We start from the raw sequence: 24147 nt of genomic DNA on the forward strand, positions 1-24147 counted from the left end.
GGGCAGGCAGAAAAAGGTCCTTCCCACTGCTCGCTAGAAGCGGGCGGCGCGGCTCCGCCTCCCCTCCGCGCTCCGTTCCTTCCTCCCTCACCGCGTGGGCGCAGGGCGCTGCGGGAGCGGCCGGGCGAGCTCCGCCCCTCAGCGAGGCGGGCGCGGCGCTTCTCTCCTCAGCGGCGTCGCCTCAGTGGGAGGCGGCGCGGGTGGCTGGGGTGGTTCGGGCCGGGCCGCCCAGCCCAGGGAGAACCGGAGCTGTGGCTGAGGTGAGGAGAAGGGGGCGAGATGGCGTCGTGCGTGGGGAGCCGGACCCTCAGCAAGGACGACGTGAACTACCGTCTGCACTTCCGCATGATCAACGAGCAGCAGGTGGAGGACATCACGCTGGAGTTCTTCTACCGGCCGCACACCATCACCCTCCTCAGCTTCACCATCCTCAGCCTCATGGCCTTCGCTTTCACCAGGTGCGCGGCCTCCGGTGCCGCCGCGGGGGTCCCCCGCCCCACCCCTGCGTGCCGGCGGCGCCGCGGCCGCGCGTACCCGGCCGTGGGGCGAAGCGGGTTCCCGGGGCAGGGGATGGGGAGGGGGCCGATGCCGTGGAGGCGAGGACGGGCAGCGCGGCTCCGGCGGGCGGTGGTTCCTGCTGGAGGCGGGTTAACGGGAGACCTGCTGCCGGGCCGTGGCTTGCCGTATGCAGTGTGGGCAGGGGTGTTGCATCTCTCGCTGGCTGGAGAGCGCCCTGCTCGGGAGGCCCTGCTTTCGGAGAACGGTTATTCTTCTTCGCTGTAATTCCTGGGAACTTGTTGATCGTTTTGTGGCTCTCTGTTAAAGCCTTTACCAAAATGAGTGTGTGTTTCAAGCAGTTGCTAAAAATGGCTTTTATTAGACTATCAAGAAGCATAGCAATGACATCACTCAAGTAGATAGTTTACCAAGCATTCAGTGGACAGGAGTGACTGTTTTGTGTCATTGTTTTTATACAGCATACTTTGTGTGTAGCCAGTCACACGTTGGTTTAGGCCCTGGTACTGATATGCTTAGCCACATCCTTTCCCCACCACAGGAACAGGTCTGTGGACTTCGCCACTGCAGTCATTCATGGAAAGAAAGCTAAGAATGGACACAGTTATTTTCAGGAGCCTTATTTGTAAACAAAGGGTATAGCAGTGCAGTCTGAAGGATATCTTGCAGTATTTTTCTAAGTTGTTCATACTTCTTATTGCCTCCTGAATGGAGCTGTGAAGATGATAACATGATCCTCCTCTGGGCTAAATCGTGCAGTCTGTGGGCAAACAGTGATTCTGAGAGGTTTTGGCCGAGTTGTGCATCGTGTTTTGGGCTCGTTTACACTTTTATGACATTGTATGTACACAATCACAGATTTCAAGGGCCTTGTGATTAAACTCTGCATTTGACAGAACATCGTTGTTTGTTCCTAGACCTGACAATTCAGTGTGTAATCTTCTATCTTATTCTAAGAATCCAAATGTATAGTTTTTATCAGCAAGAAAATAATGATCAAGCCTGGGTTGAGCTGAGAAAGGAGCATAAAGAAACATAAAATAGTGTAGTTGTAAATGATCTGAGGTATGCCTTTTCTTGTTTCAACTTGTGTATGGCCCAAGGAAGATATTTTTGGTGAACGTATACCTTGTTCTACTCAGGTAACAAGATGTAAGCTAAGGTAGAATGTTCCAGGGGTCCCTTCTTCACTCTCAAATCAGAGACATGTTTCTGTGCTTTCGTACGACGTTTAATTAGAGACCTTTGCTACAGGTGCTCCTCTTGTCCCATCTCTCCCTGCCTGATCGCTTTTCTCACTATAGGGCTAATTTAGGTCAAACTGAGGGATTCTCATCCAGACATCATTCTGAAGGGTTAATGGAATTGATCGCTCACCTTTGGGGAAGGAAAGGAATTTTGCCATTAACTCTTTCAAGCAGAGGATGAGCCAAGCAGCAGTTTCAGAACTATGGAGTCACTTGGGCCCAAAGAATATTGCTTCACTCTGGGATGTTTGTTTGTGGTTTTCCAAGAGGATTGCTAGCTTTTCTTTGTATTTGTCTTGCTAGCTTTCTAACTTCTTCAGTTTCATTTTCTTCCCCGTCTGTCTCTGCTTTGCCTCACTTCCTGTATTTAAATACCTGTTGACTTCTCTTTAACTCTTCTCTGTTTTTCCTCTTCTCAGGTTGTGGAAGCTACTCTGATTTTTCTTTTTTCCTTCCCTCAACCCCACCTTATACTATTTCTGACTATTGCAGGAGTTTCCAGCACCAAAGTGCTGCCTCATTTGGGATGCTACCCAAACCATATGTACTCTTTGGAAAGCTGGGAGGGAGGGGACATTTCCCCCACATGCTTACAGTATGTGCTCCCAGGCCTGGTCCTTCTATTCCCATCAGCTTATTGCATTGAGTCTTCAGTGTCAGTGTTCACATTTCCACCTCCTGGGCACAAGGCGCTGTAGACTTCCCAGTAAGGTGTGACAAGTGATTCTTTGCTTCCCCTGTGCTGTCAATTGTTCCATAGCTCTCCTGGTCATTTTGTCAAGCAGGGGATTTTCTATGATACGTTCCTACTGATGTTGTTAAGTAAAATTTATTTTTTTCAGGAACTTCAGCATACATAGAGGATATTCTGCTTCCCTTAAAGTCTTTCTTGTGTCTTCTGTAATTGTTTTATATCAGAAATATGTGGGAGTTCAGACAAACTTAGAAAATGCTTTTCCCTGGGATGTACCAAGCCATAACATGGAGTCTTCCTTGACATCGCTGAGAGCAGTTGCTACTGGCTTTCAGCTGACAGGTAAAGGTGAAGCTGAACTTCAGATAGCAGTAATCTTCAGGTAGAAATAGTAATATAGAAAAAGAAATGCGAGTGTGTTTAACTTCTCCATGTTAAAGTGGGGAGTAGAAGGTATTCTGTTTTCTAAAGCAGATCCATCTAGTGCTTCTGACAATGCCTGCAGCTGCCTTGGCTATTTCCTGCTGAATGAGCCAGACACAGGTGCTTGCAGGCTGTGCCCTGGAGAGGAGGCATGAAGTGGCTCTAGCTTTCCCTGTCCTCTTCCTCCTTGGAGACAGGGATGTGGTCTTCTCTGATGAGCCTGGAGGCAGCCAGCAGGAGGACACATGGATGCTGGAGTGGATATTTTGTGGAGCTCAACAACAGGACTGAGGAAGGTGACAGATTGGTAGCTTCTGGTGTGAAGTTGCAGGCGTTTATGGAAGCAGGAGTAAGACCTATAAGGGTGTAGGGCTGTTGTCTTTCACATCCCTTGATTAATGGAGTTGATTAAACTGGATTATTGTGCATTTAGGTTTGATTTAGGGAGTTTATGGAAGGTTTTTTTTTTTCCCAAACATGCTCTAAATTTAGTGTGCTAGCTATTTTTTCCGCAGTTGAGCATCTTCATTTTTTTTATTCATGATGTAATAACTTACTAGTTTACACTTGGTAATGTAGTGCTCTGCAGCAGGGAGAAGAGCAGGAGAGAGGAAAAGGTTATACAGTTATTATGTGCTTTGGTGTTTTAAATTATTTCTTCTCCGAAAAGCTACAGAATTAAAAAATGCACTGGCAAAGTGAGTTTAAATTGAGAGAATTTTCATCTGTCCTCCTACACAAGCATTAGAAACCTTGTTTTTGCTGCATGAATGCTTATATTTCAAAGTCGGCATCAAAATTTCTAAGGCTAAGTGGGGAGATGATTTAGCACATTTTCCTGCTTGTTGTGATTGTGTCTTTCCTCCAACAGTTATTTTGCTTCCCTGTTTCTTTTGGCATTCCCCAAAATAGTTCTTCCAGGCAAACACTGTAATTCTCATCCTAACTAGCGCAGAGTAGTGAGTCTCTTGCTCGCACCTGTTTTTACCTGCCTCTGGCGAGAAGATTGGATAATCTATCCCTTTTGAAAGGTATCTCCAAGCCAAAATGAAGCGCCTCTACCACTCACTTGGAATGAAATGCAGTTTAACACTGCATACAACATCTTGTTGATTTTTGGGGGAAGCGGTGACAACATGACTAGGACAGCTTTCCTGGATCTGAGTAGTACTCGGAATCCTGATGTGCAAAGGTGAGGATCTGCAGCCCAGCCCATCACAATTAAAGTGATCTGATCACAGTGTCTTTCACTTCTTTCTTGGCCACGCTGAATTGTACAGTGATGTCACTCTAGTAATGTATTCTCTCTTCAAAAGAAGAGAAGTTCTCCCACTTGGTGACACCTGTGACAGCATGTGTGTGTGTATTATTTGCATGTGTTAAAACAGGAATATGGCTTTGCTGTTTGAGCCATCCGAGCCGGAGGCTCTGGCTGGGAGTGGCTGAATGGTGAGAGGCTCTTGAGATTGCCAAGGGAGCCAGAGTTAAGCTCTGGAACTTGGGGTTCATGAAAGCGTCAGCCTATGCAGCATGCCTGCAGGAAAATGATTGGTAAATCTGTACTGAGCTGGTTTAGAAAAAAAACCAAACCCTCTGTGGGGAGTCTCTAAGGCCTGCAGAGAAACCATTCATGTTTAATGTCCCTTTTCCTGCCATACAGTTAAAATAACGTAGTGCTTAAATGCCTACAATGATGAAAGTCTGCTGTGGAGCTGTTAAGGTTCAATTTTGAGGGTAAGGGAAATAATTTGGCAAAGTGAGAAATGTTTTATAACTGCAGCAAATGTCTAATGTGGAGCACATTTATGCAGTCACAGATTCTTTACTGATCCGTCCAGAAGTGTGACAGATAATCTGCCAGGAAGAGCTTTATCCCTCTAAAGTTTGCTGAGAAGTTTTTGGTGTCATGGGTTGGGAATAAATAAAGGAATATATTTAAATAGATTAAACTGATCCTAAGTACATGAAAATTACCCAGATAGTAAAACTTTGTTTTGAGTTGTAGTGGGTGATGTTATGAAATACTAGCTGTGCATATTATGATGATCTGAAGTTTATTTCATTCTGTATTACTGAAGTATCCTAGAAGCTGATGGCTGGGTAGAGGCCTTGGATGGGCTTTTTTTTTTGTTAATCTTGCTGCTTTCTGCCGTATTCTACCTGCCTGCAAAGAAAGTAGAGCTCAGTCAAGTTTGCTGTGGCATTCCAAAATGAATTCTTAGGTCTCTGTTCTGGCCATAATATGACAGTAGCACAAATAATACCTGGTATTTTATTCAGAGCTTTGGCTTAATAGATCTAAAAGGAAGTTGATATTTTTCCCTGGTTATTTTAAGTTTTGCTGTCTCTCTGTTATACACAGATTCTAAATTGTGTAATCATTTCCAAAGGCTGATTGTAATCATTGTTTCCCCCCTCTCTGCACTCACCTCGGGCATTTTGCATTGGGAACAGCCCAAGGGAAGTGAAGGGGATTTCGAGCAGCACTAAAACAAAAAAAGGAAACCTAGGAATTGCATCCAGGCTTCCAGAGTTTTTGGTCTAGATCTCTGCTGTGTAAAAGTACTTTTGATGATGTTTCTGTGAATGTTAAAGCAGGAAGATTTTTTTCACCTTGCATTAAATTTAGTCATTGCTTCTGCATTGACTTCTAACAATGCTTATGGCTCGCATGTCTGGATTATATGTTTAACTGTCTTGTGAGAAACGAACACCCAGAAGTGCAGAGTGAAAACCATTCAGTGCAGCTACTATCTTGACCTGTTATATAATGAGCATGCTTATTTCTTATTTTCATGTAGTCTTTATTTAAATAATATGATATCTTCAGAGCCTTTTCACTTCATCCTTATAATGTACTTTAACACTTTGATGTTGTCTGTCTCTTCAGGGATGATTCTGTCCCAGAGGATAATATTTGGAGGGGTATCCTCTCGGTGATTTTCTTCTTCCTAATCATCAGTGTTCTAGCTTTTCCTAATGGTGAGTAAGGTTTATACTGTTTGAACTTCACTTTTTGTAACATTTGAATTTCTCTTTATTGCCACTATATTTATTTTGGTTTTTATTAAAGTACCACTTTTAAATGCATTTTTTTTTTTCTTGACTCCCTTTATGTTAAGGAACAGTCTAAAAATGGGTTGCAGTCATACTGAGCAGAGATAACGGTAAAATGCAAGTTATTTATAGCTTGTCTGTATCTAACAAGGAAGTCAAGTTTTCAAAATCAGTGTCTCTATTTGCAGGTGCGTAGTTGCAGCTCAGATTGCTAGGTAATGATGCTGCCAGATCCTTACATTATTTTTAAAAGCAGTCTGCCTCTGTGCCTTAACAGAAGTGTCATTCTACAAATTCTCAGCAATATAACCCCTTACATAAATTACCTTACCAGAAGCTGGTGTTAGTTAGAAATGATCATATTACAATGTAAAACTGCAGTTGCTCAGTAGAAACTTAAATTGGACCAAAGTTTTGGTAATTGTTTGAGGAGCAGAAAGTGCAAAAAGGTAAAAACACTTGCGTAGCACTTAATTCCGTGGAGAAAATGCTGTCTTCCTAGTGTGTCTGTTTTGTGGTTGTTTTTTTTAAATTTATTTATTATGTATTTATTTTTAATTCTTATGGCTGTCAACAGGAGTATAATTTTTGGATCAAGTCTAAACTGTCTCAGGGTTGGCAGTGTTCAGGAAAAAATAGTGATTGTGCTCAGGGCACCTTTGTAGTTCAGAGTTGGGACGTATTTTTCTCATATTTTACAAATCATTAATCCATAATTTTCACAAAGCACTCCCTGAAAAACTGAGTGCCAGAGAAAAATGAGCTTTGCGCATACAGTGGTGCAGTCAGCAGCGTGTGCTGAAAATTTGTTCAGGCACTTCTTGCTACCTAAATGTATGATTCATGTTTAGAGATTTTCCAGTTTCACCAGACTTACATTCTCTGCAATTCACATTAACTGAAAGGTTTTTAATCTGATAAAGTCCGTTTAATCACTGGCTCTAAGTTAAATAATATAGACACTGGTAAAGAGCATAGGTATCTTACTTCTTGTCAGATATATGATATTCAGTTTTAAAGTTTTAAGAGGCCTGTTTGCTGATGTTTCATGGTCATCTGAAGGCTAAGCAACGTGTTTCTTTGCTAACACACAGAAATTTGTATTTGATGACTTCGTTAGGAGCAAGCCATGTGTGAGCTGTGGTCTAGAAACCAGGTCAAGAGATCTTCAGGTGACACCTGAGATATGGTGTCTGCTGAGCAAACAGCATATTACTGTTCTAAAACAACTCCATAAAAATGATTTAAAATTTTATCTGCACCCTACTAATTGGCAGTCTCCTTTTCCTCTCTGAAACCTGCTGTTAACGTTTGGTTTTTTTTTAACATAGAGCCCCCGCTTTTGGGTATATTACATAGTTTGATGGAGAACTGATCCGTGCTAATGCCAAATCCTCATATAGGATATACTAAAATATAGATTATGTGCTTCTTACTGACGTGTCTTCTAATAGGCTTCTTGTTTACTGTCCACAGGACCCTTTACACGTCCCCATCCTGCAATATGGAGGATGGTTTTTGGTAAGTTCAAGTTGTGTTTCTGACTTTTTCGGTGCTTCTGCAGGACCGGCTGTTTTAACTTTCAGATGAATGGAATTGTCATGAAACATAATTGTGCATCAGACTTGCGTGAATGTCACTTCCCTCCCACTTCTGAGCACTAGCTTATAATCTGTTCTTAGTTATGTTTGGGAATGTCATTGTAGTTAGTTACTCTGTGTCAAGGTGGTGTAAACTAAATCACCAGAAAGGGATCATTTATTCTGATAGTGTTTAAATCCTGTTTTGTGTTGCTGCTTCTTAATCTCCTTCTCCTACACCTTTCTTACCTACTGCATATACTGTCTGACTTCTAACTAAATTCAGTTTAGTAGGATGCTTTTCTGTAGCTTAACATACATTTATTAATATTTTTAACATGTATATATTCATATTCTCAACTTAAAATTTCAGCAAAAATACCTGTAAATATTAGTTGCATTCATAGTTTGGAAAATAGTTCTGTTTACTACCAAACTTAATAAGTGAAATTCTGCTCTTTAAATGTCTGAATTACATGGCAAAAACGTTAGGAGTTTTATTTTTAAATAATTCCAGGTTCACAGCATACCCTAGACTTTAAGCACATTTGCAGAGAATTAGACACATTTGATTTAAAAACTGATCTGTTTCTTTTTAAGGGGACTGAATGTTTTTTCTCTCCCGCCATCTTATATAGCTAAAAATAAGTAGCCTCCCAAAGTAGTTGATTACTCATCTGTTGACATTGAGAGGATACTGCTGATTAGATAGTAGTCCTTAAAAAATCCTTCCCCTTGTGATGTTTAGGAGACACGCATCCTACTGCTCATTTCAGGTTTCAGCAAAGGTCATTCTCAATGTTGACACTGTCAGAGCTTGACCCCCTGTACTCCTGGGAAAAGAGCATGCAAAATCAAGAGCAACATTTTTCCCTGTGTAATTCTGCTTCTTCTGACATGGCTTATTTAGCTACGCTTGAGGTCTCAGACCTGTTCAGTAGATGAAAGGCAGGAGTAGTGTGTCCTCAACGTTTCAGGGTGCACCCTTGCCTGCAGGCTGTACTTTTGTAGTAGTTTGGCATCTGCTTACCTGATGTGGTTTTAGGATGTACTGCGGAGGACAGTATATATACTTTCTCTTTATGTGTGTGTATTTGAACACAAGTTGTTCTCTAGTGTACACTGGGGGTCAATAACATGTGAGTTCTGGTTATAGTTTAAAATATCTTTTTGTGATTGTGATAGTTTATTTTGGATGGCAGATACTAAGTTTATTCACATTGATCTTTCTGCCTTCCATGGCGTTGCTGCAGGACACAAGTAAGTTTGAGTGCTAGACTATGGAAATGGTTTTAGTGTTTATATGCCTCTTCCAAATGTGGTGTTAGATATCTGTGAACTTGTGAATAGTGTAAAGATATGCTCCCAGTAGCAGCTTCATCTGCCCACAGGTCTACACCTAGGACTCTTAACGTCTTACAAGTTTTTCTTTTTTAAAAAAAATTACAATGGAGTGAAAACAAATTGTGATCATCTTTATCTTTAAAAGCTTTAACAGCAAATTTTCCAATTCACAAAAATAACTCATGCATGCATTAGTTTATATTTATAACTACTCTTTTTTGCCAGCAGAGCTCAGAATTGCCAAGTGGGATTATTAAATTGATCTTTGTGTTGAAATCTGCATGTAGACTTAGGAACCTGCAGTAGTGAAACCAAGAATACTTAAAGCAAAGGGACAGAGCTAATCCAAATCTGGGGTCCTAATGTATCTCTTTCTAAAGAGCTTCCTGATCACAGCCTTGCGCTACTCATGTCTAAACTGACTAGACTGATTTTATTTTGATTGGGTTCATGCAGTCAAGCATATATTATATCATTTGAAACAGGCAGTGATATGAATTGCTGAGTGCTTAGAGATTACCATCTGACTTGTGTCTCTTAAGCTTTTTTGCATGTAGCCACTGTGTGTAGAAAACTCATTTGTGCAAACTGGGCATGCATAGTTTTATAGTTACAGTTTGAAAGCAGCTTTTTGGACTATGTCCCAAGGAGTTTTGTGAGTAACGTGATTCTAAAGCTGAGTCTTTTTGCAGGTCTCAGTGTGCTCTATTTTCTCTTCCTGGTGTTCGTGCTCTTCCTTAACTTTGAGCAGGTGAAAGCAGTGATGTATTGGCTGGATCCTAATCTTCGATACGCCACAAGGGAAGCAGATATTATGGTATGTATCCATGGCACGTTATTGGACATTTTGGCTACTTTAGGCATGTTTTACATGAATTTGCTGGCATGAGCAGTGCAAGTTTGTGCCTATACTTGGGAAAGTCAATGAGCCTTTTGTATCAACTGCTGTTTCCTTACATTGAAATCAATGTTAGAAACAGTCTTCTTTGTAGCTTTCTAATGCAGATATTTAAATGGGTGTGCAGTTGCGAGTTTGAGATATGTTTGCACTGGAGTGGCTATGGATTCCTTTAAATAATAGATATGAGCCTGGATACTAAAAATAGACTTAGCAAGGTAGTATCTAAATGAGGCCTGTATGGTGTGTCTCCGCTAGGTCAGGTTTTTTTGATGCCACAATGCTGCAGTCAAAGAACTTTGGTCTTGCCTTATTACTCTGAGATTAGTACCTAACTGGCATGCTACTGAGTATGTGGAAATCCAGTTACAGCAACTGCAGGGCTTTGCTGCCTTCTGGTCACCCAGCTAAGCACTGGTGCTGTTACCATTGGGAAGTTACTTCCATAGACTGTGATCTGGAGTGGCATGGAAAGCCAGGCCTGTTGTTCTGCCTGTTGAGCAGCTTGCAAAGAGTTTTCAATACAGAAAACGTCTGGTTCAGGTGAGGACACTAGCATAGGGAGTTGAGGTAGTAAAAGGAGGCCTGAGAAGTATGCGAGGTATGTTGGGAGGCAGGCAAAAGAGGATGTGAGTAGTTGAGCACCAAGCAGAAGAGGTTTACTGCATGGAGGGGCAAGAGTGGCCAGTCTTGTCCTCTTCACTATCGCATCAAATTACTGCCCACCACGTGACCAGCATGCTTTCTTGCCCTTAGGTTTATGCATTTGTGCACCATGGTCATCTGTTGTATAGTAAGTGCTGTTATCTTGCCTCAAGAGTAAGGAAATGCACTGATTGTCTTTAGCAAATAGCAATTTACTGCACATGCAAACTACTACGGCACCTCATGAGGAGCGGCTGCAAACTCCTGCCCCTGTAGCATGTCAGAGGGAATGGAAACCTTTACTATGCAGTAAGCTTACAGTAGTTGATTGGCAGTGAGGGCTGCACACAGGGTCCTTACCTGGAAAACTCTGGATACTTCAGGTGTTGCACCTTAGCTGATCGGCAGTACATGTTGTGCAACTCCAGCATCCCGAGTAGGGCTGTGACTTTCTGTTCTGCAGGAGATGTGGTGGTGGTGAGGCGTGGGCAGCCTGCTGTTAGGGTGGTGGGAGGACACATTGCCAAATGGAGCATGAGCATGAAGGTTAGTGATGTTGCTGAGCAACAAAAGGGAGCTGACAGAAGAACTCTGTTGGTAAGGCAGAATCACCTGGCTCTCCTGTCATTTAAGTTAGAAATAAATAGATTCAAGTCAGAGGGCGGACTAGTATTACTACTGGCACAGAACCACAATTCAGCAGATTCCCTGACTGTAGCAGTCAGTGGAAACTTTCTCTGTACTACTTTGCAATCCTCATACCATCACTTAAAAGTTGGAGTAAATTTTTAAAGTGCAACTGTAATGAAGACTGCAGCTTGGTATCTTGCACAGGCCTGGCAAAGTTGCTTGAGTATAAAAAAAAGTTCAACATAGTTCACTGTATTACTGGCAGAGCTGCAGCTGGAAAGATGAGATAGAGGGGGAAAAAAGCCCCAGTAAAAATAAAACCAAAAAAGCAAGAGCCCTGAAAAAACTTTACTTTTGGAGTAACCTCATTGTGTTCACTCATCACAGAATTTCAGATATCATGGTGTAGCTAGGAGCCTGCACCTTCCATTGTGCATTCAGTTCTTCTCATGCTTTTTGCTAGGAAATGAGACACTTGGCTATAAGACTTTGTGTGCATGTAGATCAAGGTGCCAAAGTGACTTCAACTCAGACCTTCCTGAGCTTTGAACCTGGTTGTTTTTATATATGTGTGTATGAGGAAAAAGAAGCAGAAACGTGAAATGAAACTTTAATGTGGGTGGGTTTGTCCACCATTCTGCCGAGGTGTTCCCAGTTGTACTGGGAATACAGCAAATGAGTCGGTTTCAGATCTCTGTGGGTATGTGCACTAAAGTTGCAGCTTTGCCATCCTTAGGACAGGTGGTGCATCTTTCTCTGAAGGACCAGCAGCACTGGCATGTGTGAGAAGCAGTACTTTTCTTTCACTTCAGGAAGCACCAGCAGCAGTATGGGTTACTTACGTTTTCGTAGTGGGACTTAAATCACCTCCTGATGGGGAGCATGAGAGATAGTAGAAGTATTTGTGTGAAATGGTGCATCCTTCTCTTTATGGAGACCAAGATTTAAATCTTTCTCTGCCATTGCCTTTTCAACTTGATCATGATTCATTTATTCAGGATTAGCAATAGCTCTGATCTGAAAGAGAAATCCTTTCTTAGTTCAACAGCAGTGAGCAGTGCTGTGTTGTCACCTGCAGGTGGCAATGTGTATTTCAGGAGGGATTTTTTTAAAAGTGTGTTTCCAATAGGGAATAGTTCAGTTTGTGCCTAGTGATGAGACAGACCCCACAGCTGCAGCCTCCTGATGGCGTACGGATTTTTTTTTAAGTGGGTAGTGATTTCTAGCACTTGCTGTACCACATTATGAACACATTTCTATTGTTGGTGACTAGAATATTAATTAATAGTCTTAAGGAATCTGCCACTCATCTTGACAGAAGAATTGCAAGTTCTCCTTTTTTTCCTTTTTTTTTTTTCTTTAGCTTGGTGACCAAACTTTTGCAATATGAATGTTCTGGAAAATTGCTTTGATGAGGAAAATAAAACACAAAATATACTCAGATGAACATTTAGATGAGTAACGTAACATCACAAACTGGTTAGGATTAGCCACTGACGAGCCACATCTGAACACCAGACAGCATGAAAATGGGGAAAGGTGGTTATTTCAAATCAAGACCCCAAAGAAAAGCAAAAAACGGTCTCCTGGAGTACTGTTTGCTGCTTTTATTATTATTGGCTATATTGTTCCTGTTGTTGCTCTGTCGCATAAGAAATACATGCACCTTCAGGCACCAAGGTCTATTCTATCTCCTTCTAAATTAGGGGTGCACTGTGATGACACTGAGTCTCAATAATGAAACTTTTCCTCCTGAGTTTAGAAGGACAAGAAAGCAGAATAATGCATACTTTAATATCCTTACAATTTCAGGCTTGTTGCACTGGATAGAGAGAAGTTTCTTCCTTCTACTGTACCTGAAGTTGCCTGTTCATTGAGGGTTTTTGTTTGTTTGTTTTTAATTTTTCATTAACAGGAGTATGCTGTGAACTGTCATGTTATCACCTGGGAGAGAATCCTCAGCCACTTTGATATATTTGCTTTTGGGCATTTCTGGGGCTGGGCTATGAAGGCTTTGCTGATCCGCAGCTACGGGCTCTGCTGGACTATTAGCATCACTTGGGAGCTCACCGAGGTAGGTCAGCCATTTGTCTTAATTATAAGCCAATCTATGAGACATGAATGGTTCTTGAGGGGGAGTGTGAATGTTACTAGAAGCATGACTCGCTAGTTTGCAGTATAGATTTGCATTTTAAGCCTTATGAACCAGATGCTGAGCAATTGGTGCAGTCGCATTAGTGGACAACAGCAAGATAGGATTTAGGTAAGTGACATACTACTACTTGAATAGGAAGGAAGTCTAGGCCAGCCTATTGGTGCCATCTGTGTTTTGGTTTTCTGCTGTTATGGGAGTCAACACTCATATTCAGCCTGGAGAAGAGAAGGCTCCGGGGTGATCTTATTGCAGCCTTCCAGTACTTAAAGGGGGCCTACAGGAAAGCTGGGGAGGGACTTTTTACAAGGGCATGTAGTGATAGGACAAGGGGCAATGGCTTTAAATTGAAAGAGGACAGATTTAGATTAGATATAAGGAAGAAATTTTTCCCTCAGAGGGTGGTGAGGCACTGGAACAGGTTGCCCAGAGAAGTTGTAGGTGCCCCATCCCTGGAAGTATTCAAGGCCAGATTAGATGAGGCTTTGGGCAACCTGGTGTAGTGAAGGGTTGGCAGGGGGGTTGGGACTAGATGATCTTTGAGGTCTCTTCCAACTCTAACCATTCTATGGTTCTATGATTACTTCAGATGTTGGCTAATATTCCCTGATTCAGAGCAATTCCTTTTTCACTTTTTAACGTCTGTGATCTACTGTCATGATCCCCTTACCCCAAATACAACCATATTACACATCGTGTGTATTCATGCATACTGTACAGTGAAATGAAGTTGAGGGATCCCTGAGGAAGGTGTGAGGACCCATGAGGAGAAGTCTATATGAATAGCAAGACACCATTTGATGTGTTGTTTTCTGTCATGAGGCCTGAGTGCGTAGCCACTTCTTTTGTTAAATTGTACCCCACAAGCCTCGTTTATTCATGTTCACTGATATAAAAACGTGATTGTTACTAGACCTGAATCTAAGCTAGTTCACATGCAGTGTAGTCCCCTGCACCATGGTTTGGAGGACCACTGACTTATTTTTGTTACTCAGTTTTACCACAGTTCTCCCAAGCACATGCTTAAGTCATTTGACTGTAGACACTTTCAAATCCTGTTTTGGCTAACAAAAAAAAATACAGATACTCAACTTGATTCAGTCACTTGACTGTTGCTTGGGCTACTGGTCCTTACTGTTAGATCTATTTTAAGAATTCAGACTAAGTATTTTCATTTGCCTGTAACCTAGAGCTTGATTAATAGAATATGTGTCACCTAAAATCCAAGGATGCGTTTCTATAAGAACGAGTTTAATTTCATTATATTCTTTGATTGAACACTTCATAGAAAAAAAAAAAAATCCCATTTTTATCAGCTTTTGGGACAGCGTAGTCTAACCTGTCACACTTAAAAAAGCTAAATGTAGATGTAAACACCTGAATTTAGTCTTTAAAATCATAGTCTTCCATAGAGCTTGCTGTCTTGAGAATTCTTGGCTCAGCTGACAAGACATTTATAGTTCAGAAACATTCGTAAGAATTTAGTTGTTTAAAATTAAACTTCTTGGTTTGAAAATACCGATGCTGTGAGTTCCTTTTCAAAACAAATTTTTGTTCTGTGGCATTAAAGGATATGCTGTTTTCTAAGCTATTTTGAAACTGCTTAAGATTGGGATTTCACAAGTACTCATCCACAAAAAACAACTTTGCTGGTTATTGGACTCATTTTTTCCCTCTGGAAAAGAATACATTTGTATTTGTTTCACATGCACTCTTATCGTTCAGTCGATCATCACACGACCATCATCTTCAATTTGACACCGCATGGGGTGTCTAGTATTCCCTGTTACTGAAAGGCAGATTATTGGAACAGACAATGTGTTGGGTAAGGTTCAACATATAGAGAGATTATCAGCACTCAAATGGATTTTTAATGAATTAGTTAATTCAGAAAAGTCATAAGAAACCTACAGAAGTTATCAGGGCAGTTACATAGGGATTTAGCTGAGCATCTCCTGTTAGCATTAATGGATTTCAGCTGGCTCTCTGCTCTGAAATGGGACACTTGGCTTGTGCTCCATACTATCGGATTAAAGTTGGGATGCAGGTAGACCTTCAATTTATTTTTTTTAAAGCACAGAACACCTTTCCCCCAAGAAATGCAATAGTTTTGCTTGTTTCATGCATTTCTATAAATGTTCTGAGTATCATCTTTGAAAGGCCAAGAGTTGCATGATATCCTTATATACAACATAGCCCCAACAGGGAATGGTAAGAAGGAAACCTCTGTCTTGTGTGGTTTTATCCAAGGCCTTCTGAACTTAATAGAAGGATGCCTATCAAATTTCAGTCGTTGTGGCTCATGTCCTTGAAGTATGACAAGTACTGAAAAGCTGATTTTTTTTAAATTTGTACTTAAAAAGTGAATTTATATTAATTTTGTGCTGTTCCTCACCCAGAATCTTTTTGCTCTGTTCTGTAGCTCTTCTTCATGCATCTTCTGCCTAATTTTGCTGAATGCTGGTGGGATCAAGTCATTTTGGACATCCTGCTTTGTAACGGGGGTGGCATCTGGTTGGGCATGGTAGTTTGTCGTTTCTTGGAGATGAGGACCTATCACTGGGCAAGCTTCAAGTAGGTCTGAGTTAAAGCCTGGTAAACATTATGTTTAATGTTATACTATTAAATTCATTTCCTTGGGAAATAGACCTTCTTTGCATATGTAAAATCCATGTGGTATAGAAATAGCATGCAATCTGCATGCACTAACAGTGCTGTAAATTTATTTTAACTGTTAAAAATCCGTCTCCTAGTAATGCTACTGTACAGCATATATTTGTAAATATGATTGCATAAAATTTTCCTTTGCAATCTAAGATACAAGCATTGATGCCAAATGAAAATATAAAATAGTAAAGCTTTTTGTATTTTCAGTTTGTTTTGTACAAGTAAAACTTTCAAGAAGGCAGTGAGCAAAACAAATTGTGATTATTTTCTCATTATACAATGTTTTAAAACTAGATTTGGGCTCACCTTGATGAGGCATTAGTCAGCACTACTTGGAATTGCAGAAGAGTCATCAGGCTGATTGTGCCTGTGCTGTGAATTGCCTTACCCCATTGCTGACCCTGTAAAATAAATGGAGTAATTGCGAAATAAAGTAGTGTTTGTTGTGTAAAGGGGCAACAGCTTGTTTCCTAGTAAGTGTCAGTTCCTAGCTGTCCAGGTACGGTTTCTTCCTTGGTCTTTTGCACCTCTCCTGTCTCCTTCCCTGCCAGTTGGTGGCAAGTGTGGTTATCTGCATGTTACCAATGGTAAAGATGAGACAGGATCAAATACAATGAACTGCCAAAGGATGTTGGCTTGAGAGATGAAAAAGGAGCTCAAATCTTGACTTCTAAATTTGTACTCTACATGAGCTTCTGTACTGCTTTCTTTTCTTACTCTCAAATTTGTTAATTGCTCTGATGAACATCCAGCCTTTAGTCTTAGTTCAATTTTCCTGCATTTCAATTCGGGGGGAATAATGACCATTAAAGAGCTGATGGTCCTTCTGTTTTTAGAGAGTTCACTGAAAGGTAGAACTGCGAATATCTATGGCAGGACTATTCTTTACTGTCTTTGTGAAATAATTTTTCTTCACGTTCTTTTAAATGCATGAGTAATTTTTTTTTTTCACCTTTAATATGAAGAGAACCTGCATAGAATGAGAAGCTTTTGCTTCTGCCGTTTTGTTTTCTTTTTCTTTTTTTCATTGAATAAACAGATCTTAAAGATTAGAAGGTTCCCCCTAACCTAAGATCTCACTAGGCTAAAAGAACACAAGAATCAGAAATATCAAATCTGAATCTCCTTTTTTGTCCAGAAGGGCCAGGGAAATAACAGGGTGGAAACTGACTTCTAGCCCTGCTAGTCTTCTTTCAGAAAATGAAAGTCTGACTTTTTCTTAGGTTACCTGTCCTTTGGATGCTGTTGCTCATCTGAATTACTGTTATAAAAAGCAAGAACGAGTAACACATCTGACAGATGAACCTCCATTCACATCTTCTTTCAAACAGAAATTTAAAAGCCTTCTAACTTTTAACAGTGTTATCACATCTCCCCAGAAGCTTCGCATACATCTAATATCAGGACAGCAGGAGTTGCATGTGCTGGAAGTGCAGTATTTTCAACCTTGTGGAGCCAGCCACTTATGCAATTAATGAATAACAAATCTGACAGATTCTTAAAGGATTGATGTCAGTGAGCTCTAGAACAAGGAGTCTTTGGGATAAGAGCAGTGGCAGCATAGACTAGGAAGAAATATCCTCTAAGTTTTCCAAGGGGGGTTGCAGAATCGTAATCCTTGTTTATTTCCTTTATGGTAGAGATGATAGATATGTTTTGTAGTTAGTTACTGACTGAGAATAGAGGAGGGTGGGCTTTCATAGCAGAATGCACCCTGACTCAAATGCTTAATAGATGGTATTTCTTAATTCACCCTTGCCTGGTACACATTTGTGTCTGTGAAGATCTCTGCTGTCTAGTGAAAAAATGTGATTGTGCTGACATCAGTAACATGACTATTGCATTTTTTTTTTTTTTTCCCTTGCATATTCCTTGTATTTACTCCAGCCATTCTCTTTTTTTTTTTCTTAGGGACATTCACACGACCACAGGGAAAATCAAAAGAGCTGTATTACAGTTCACCCCAGCCAGCTGGACCTATGTCCGCTGGTTTGACCCTAAGTCTTCATTTCAAAGAGTGGCTGGAATCTACCTTTTCATGATCATTTGGCAGGTAAGAAATAAGTTCTGTGAAATCAAAGCTGCCATCAGCTCAGTTACTTATTGGCTGTGTTTGGCTAGAAGATATTCTAATGCAATGTATGTCCGCCATTGAAATACACAGTTAAACGAATTGATAATACAGAATTGGTCAGGACATTGTTCACGAGGGTAACATGATAGTTCAGGAGTGTAATTACAGAATCTGTGGAAAAAAAACACAAATTGCTCTTTGCAATTGATACAGTTCTGAAAACTGCTAGACAGTGGGGTTTTGGGATGTGGGGATTTCTTTGTTTTGGTTTCATTGTGTGGCATTTTTTTTATTTGTTTTGATTTTTCTTTCCCATTGACTGTGGTATAGATATTCTGATACTCAGAATTCTGGCCTTGATCCAGCAAGACTCCATAGTATGTCCCAGCTGCTTTGGTGGTACTGCATGAAAATACTAGCAGACTTCATTAAAACTTTTTTTTTTAATTTGCTGAATTTGTTTTTTAAAAGGAGAACCATAAGTGTTTGATATATTTTTTTTTTATATGACCTCTTCTACTCCTCTGACAATTTTGTGTCAGTCATTCATACCTGGTTTAGGATGTGAAAGTTCTCAGGAGACCTCTGCAGTGTGAATTAGTGTGTGGTGCCATAATGGGTTTCTGGAAAGAGAGCAAATACTTTCATAGAGGTGTCTAGAGGAGAATTATTTGTTTTACTAGTATATTCCTTCCTTGTCCTATAGTGGGAATCTTAGACTCTTTAAATCCTTGATCTAACCAGCAGGGCGATAGTGTGGCATAAATAGTTCTCCTTCTGTGTTTTAGTTCCCATATTAATCTTTGAACATTTTCTGTAGTAAGTCATTAAGACTTACATAAGTTGAAAACTATTAACTAACTTTTTTTTTTCTTTCAGCTGACTGAGTTGAACACATTCTTTTTGAAGCATATCTTTGTGTTCCAAGCAAGCCACCCTTTAAGCTGGGGGAGAATTCTCTTCATAGGAATCATTACAGCACCCACTGTAAGGTAATTTGTTTTTCTTCAGTTTAAAGTAGCTTGACTTCTAGGCACCCAAGAGCTGCATATACTTTGAGAATAAGTACAGCACATTTCAAGAAATTTATGCTTTTGCCACCATGAAAAGCAAAACAATCATCACTTTTCAATAAAGTGTATTTTCTGACAAGAAAGCTAATATGGTAAAGTGTATATAAACATCTGTGTTTCCATAGGGATGCAGAACCAGTCTGTTCCATCTTCTGTTTGTATAGCATCTCCCTGTTTTGTAAGTTAGCATATGTTATCCTTGAGGACTGCATGTGAAAGTATCCAAGTTGATGAGTCAGATGCTCACAAAAGTGCAGATGAGGCAAAACAGAGCTGTTCATTTTTCTAACTGAGCTCCTTATTCTGTTTGTCTGCTGGAAATGTTAGCATATTGTAAGAGAAGATAGAACATTACCGCATTCCTAGTAATAGAACAGTATATATGCAGTGTTAACAGTTGTATGGAAACATTAACCTCCTTTGTCGTGCACACTATTTCATTTTGTAAGCAGAGTCCCTTTAATTTTTTTTTTCCTGTGACATAGCTGGAGGTAGGTAGAATGTACACAGCTGTGAAGTTAGAGGAAGGAAATTTTCAGTTCATAAGTAAAGTAAAATTACTTTGAACAGTTAAGTGGCGGCCACATTGATTTATTCCTGAAACACAGCGGTTAAGGTCCCAAGTTGTGTGCAGTGATTTCACACTGTTAATTAAATCACCTTAAACACCCTATAAGCTTCTGTATTAGGTGAGCTTTTAAGTATTTTTATGACAATTGCCAACCTGTAGAAGTCTTAATTCTTAAACTATCCTTGTATTGTTGGATTAATAACACTTGTCTTGCCCATCTGTCAGTGGAAATCAGATAGAGACTGAGTAAAGGAACTTTGGTCCCACTTCTTTGGAATTGGCCCTCTAAACTCTTTAAATTTAGGAGCATAAAGAGCATAAAGAACAGAGCAGAAAAGTCTTCAGACTGTTTTCAAAATAGTGAGAAATACTACTCTGTTTTTAAGAGCAAAACATGCCAGTGGTTAGAGCACTCACCTGGGATATGGAATAGCCATATTCAGTTTCTTGAAAGATTCAAACCCACGTTTCTCAAGAAAATGCAATTGTTGATAAATTGAAGACAAACTGTGGAAAAGCGGGGGATTCTTTAATTCTTTCAAAGCTGTTGTGCTTTGCCTAAAAGAAATGCAGATTTAGTGGAGAGGCAGGAGACAAACATGTAACTTTGTTGTCCTACTAGTTTGGGTACTTTCCCAGTCCTTGCTCTCAGGATTGTTTTCTATGTTGTTTCAAGCTATTTGATCTATGTGATAATCTGTCCTACTAGAATTGAAACCATGTGGTAGACATCCAGCGTTGATTGTGTGTGACTTTCAACATCAGCACTTCATTTTCAGTATAGATACATTTGTAACAAACTTGTTTTCTACATGTAAATACTCTGGGGACTTTCAACTTGACTGAATAATTTTCTTGTTTCCTTTCTCAGGCAATACTATGCCTACCTCACAGACACGCAGTGCAAGAGGGTGGGAACTCAGTGCTGGGTGTTCGGGTAAGTGTTCTTGCCGTGTTCTTGAAGCACTGGAACAAGTGTTAAGTATGAGTCCAGCACAGAAGCAGGCTTTGCATGAAGCCAGTCCTTGTCATGTGTTGTTTTTAGTATAAAGAACAGTGTGGAGAGATTTTACTTTGGTTTGCAAGTTCAGAGGAAAGGAGAATTCTGGATTTGGAGGTAGAATGTAGGAAGTGATGGAATGAGTAAGAAGAACAGAAGGAAGAACTAAAAACTGCTGGATAAAGCTAGGCTCCTTCAAAGTAGCTTGGCCTTGCTGCCCATATTCTCAGTCAGGTGAGAAGGATAAAACTTTTGCCTCTACCACTTGCTTGTCATCGGAGCAATGTTTACCTGGCCATCAAGGTGGGTGTTGCTGCTGTTAACGGAATCACAACAGAAGACAGTGAAACAAACCACAGTTATCAACTATTTCTATTCTATTCTCAAAGAGGGAAAGGAATAATGCTATGAATGTTGTTTAGCTTGGCTACAATCTCTTTCAACGTGTGTCTTGGAGGAAACCTTTAAATGAAGAGTTGGCATGATTGTTTCTGGTGAGAACTTCCTTCTTGAGATGGCTTGACTAAAACGTACTGTTCTGGAAACCAGATTGTGTGTTATTGTAGTATTGTAAAAGCTTCTTGAAATAAGCAGTGTCATAGCGTCCCCTTTGATTTATGACTTGGAAACTTAAAAATGGGAAAACATAAAAGATCCTAAGCCACATCTTAAAGAAAAAAAAATATTTTAAGAAACTATTCAAGAAGCTAATTTCTGATGGCAATGATTTTAAATTAAACCAGCCATTTCATTCTCTTTGTCAAGGTTAGCATATGTCTTATTTCCAGAATCGTCTGAACCGTTTTCATGTTTAATAGAAAAATCTATTACTGTTTTAAATTGGAATAACATTTCAATAAGCCATAAAATACACAGAACTAATTTAGAGACAGGGCTCTGGCAAACTTATCTCACCTTTACTGTTAGTCTCAGGGATGTTAGAGTTTTAGGAACAGTGCTGGCCTGGTAGGCGTGTTTTCAGGTGCACTACACCACCGTAAAGAATACTCCTTTCTCAACATTTAATTGAGATGAGAGCAGAGCATGCTGCAATGTAATTGAAGGGATTTCTACTTGGTTTAAATGTACCCTGGAGAACATGACACATGTCTCCCTGGGTTTGGCTGGGCTTAAATATTCATCTTTTTCACTGATTTATCACCTTCCTGAATAGATCTATTACTGTCTTAATTCATGACTGTAACATCCAATGGACATACAAAAGGTAGTAACTCTGTTCCTGTTTGATTTTATGGGTGCTGAGTAGGAGTTGATGTTTTCTTTAAGCCTAAACCTCCATACTTAGGGAGGATCCCACTCCTTGAAACATGCATTTTGATTCCTAAAGAGCGGCTGTAACACATGCAGTCCTTAAAAAGGCATTGGATTTTTTTAGTGATCATAGCAGAGTAACCTGTCTTTCTAGGTTTGGTATGGATGATGCTTTAGTGTTGAAGATACCTAATTAATCACACAGTTAATATGACTACTTAATTTATAATTAGATTCAAATAACCTTGCTCTGTTTGTGCATAAACATCTTAGTAGTTTCAGATCAACTATGTTGATATTTTGCAGATAGATATAGGTATGTTACTGAAATCTGTATTTAAATGATTTAGGAGTTGAGATGTTTATAAAAAATGGACATTTTCTCAACTATAGACAGTAATTTTGAAGTCTTAAAGAAGGCACATTAAAACAATTTCATAATTTTGGAGGAAGAATTTTCAAGTTCTGCATTTCAAAGAAAGATGAACTTCTCTGTGTTTCATCCAGGGGAAAGAAAGAATGTAAACATATTCTTTTGCAAGCTGAAGGGAAATACGATGCTGAATGTTTGCCTCTTGGCTCTGAAAAATTGTTAAGGATTGCAGCAACCACCCTTGGTTCAGAGCTCTCACTGAACATGTTAGTGTAATTTATGTCAATAAATAGATGCTCAAATATCTCTTTATGATTGCATAATAAGAACTGCAATAGAATACTCATCTACAGTCCAATCTAACTGTGGGAAATGTGCATGGAGTAAGTATTCACCTTGCTACTGCTTGCTTCTGTAATCTGCTACAAAAAACAGAGCAACACTAGGAGTTCCTGTTTGTTGGAAAAGCAGCACTATTCCAGTAATTTAACTAAGCAGAATATAATTTCTGAAGTAATTAAAGGCAAGTACATGAAATATTCATATCTATGGTGATCAGGAAACACTCCTAAAGGCACAGATTGAATTTGCAACAGCCTAACCATGGGAACAATTAAAACCCAGTGCTTTGCATTAATATGAAACTGTATTGTCTGCAGCTTAATGTGTACTGTAGCATCACTCTCAACAGATGGACAGTAAGTGCTGTAAGGCATGAATAAGGCCATCACAACAGATCTCCTGGAAATGGCACCATTTTAGTTAAGATGAAGCCTTTCAGAAAGGAATATCTGTTAGGATGTTACAAGACCATTTTGATTGAATGAAAACTTACAGTGTCTATAGTTCTGTTGAGTATTCTCATCACCCTTTGGTAGGACACTAACACCTTTCACTTGTTAACATTCTTCTATCTTTCGATTTACTGCTTCTTTAACTGTAATAGCTGTCGTATTGTACGATGCACATAACCCAAGTATTCTTGACAAGAGTAATGGAAAGGACCTATAAAAGCAGCACAAGCAGCTGTATAATTTTTTGAGTTCTTGTTGAAAATAGCCTATTGTTTTGTATATACCTTTGAGTATATCATACCCTCATATGTTTGTTTCCTGATGGTGGTCTTTCTTTTCCCACTGCTGTAGTTCAGTTTAACTATTTTTAAATCTGCAGCTGAATCAGTAAGAATAATATAAAACTAATGGAAAAAAAAAAAAAAAAGTAGTTGGTGACCCAACAGAGTAACGTTGGTTTTGAGTTTTTTACTCATGTGCACCTCATTAATTTGCAATGTTGGTCAATTAGATGTTACTTCTACAATTCTAAGTTTCATTCCCACTCATCATGCTGCAAGTCACATCAGATGGTAGAGAGAAAGCGGCAATTTATTACTGTCACCAGGACCATCTCTGCAATGCCAGTGGTTAACTAAGGCACACACCTTTGCTCCCTCATTCACAGAGGGAGCTGGGTCCTGTCTGCCAGGCAGCAGAGCTGGTTTCGGCAGCTCTCTGTTTGTGGAGAGTGGTGCTAGGGGATGTGTCCTGCAGTGTTGAGGTTGGGAGACTGGAACAATTGACCCGATGTTAAGTGTGCCTGCACGCCTTTGAGGAGAAGTGTTCATGCATGTGCTCATGTGCAACCTCAAAGTCACTATTGAATGAATATTAAACTTTTATAAATTTAATAGTTTTCTTCATGATTTGCTTCAGCTTGAGAAGTCAATTTTTCACACTTTTGCTGCACCAGTCATGTTTCTGCTTGTTAAACACATTTCCATATGTTAAAAAAGTGTAATTTTGTATCCAGGACCTACACAAAGTAAATATATTTCCATGGCAAATGATGGAAGCTTTGGATTTGTAACCCTTTGTTCCCCACCAAGTGGTGGACAAGCCTCCGTAGCTTTGAGCCTGAAAAGATGTAAGCGT

General features: G+C 40.0%; 1 protein-coding gene across 2 annotated transcripts in view; it reads left to right on the forward strand.

Annotated features, from left to right (window-relative positions):
* Window positions 1-279: 279 nt before the first annotated feature.
* PTDSS1 (phosphatidylserine synthase 1) overlaps window positions 280-24147 on the forward strand; it is a 28007-nt gene continuing 4139 nt past the window's right edge. For both annotated transcript variants that reach the window (XM_086609479.1, XM_086609480.1), the window contains exons 1-9: window positions 280-458; window positions 5771-5862; window positions 7414-7458; window positions 9554-9678; window positions 12950-13108; window positions 15609-15760; window positions 17765-17906; window positions 18807-18919; window positions 20443-20508. In XM_086609479.1, the coding sequence (XP_086465605.1) occupies window positions 280-458; window positions 5771-5862; window positions 7414-7458; window positions 9554-9678; window positions 12950-13108; window positions 15609-15760; window positions 17765-17906; window positions 18807-18919; window positions 20443-20508 (1073 nt within the window). The remainder of the gene's footprint in view (window positions 459-5770; window positions 5863-7413; window positions 7459-9553; window positions 9679-12949; window positions 13109-15608; window positions 15761-17764; window positions 17907-18806; window positions 18920-20442; window positions 20509-24147) is intronic.

The sequence above is a fragment of the Tauraco erythrolophus genome, chromosome 3 (assembly GCF_009769465.1).
Source record: "Tauraco erythrolophus isolate bTauEry1 chromosome 3, bTauEry1.pri, whole genome shotgun sequence".
Classification (NCBI taxonomy): Eukaryota; Metazoa; Chordata; class Aves; order Musophagiformes; family Musophagidae; genus Tauraco; species Tauraco erythrolophus.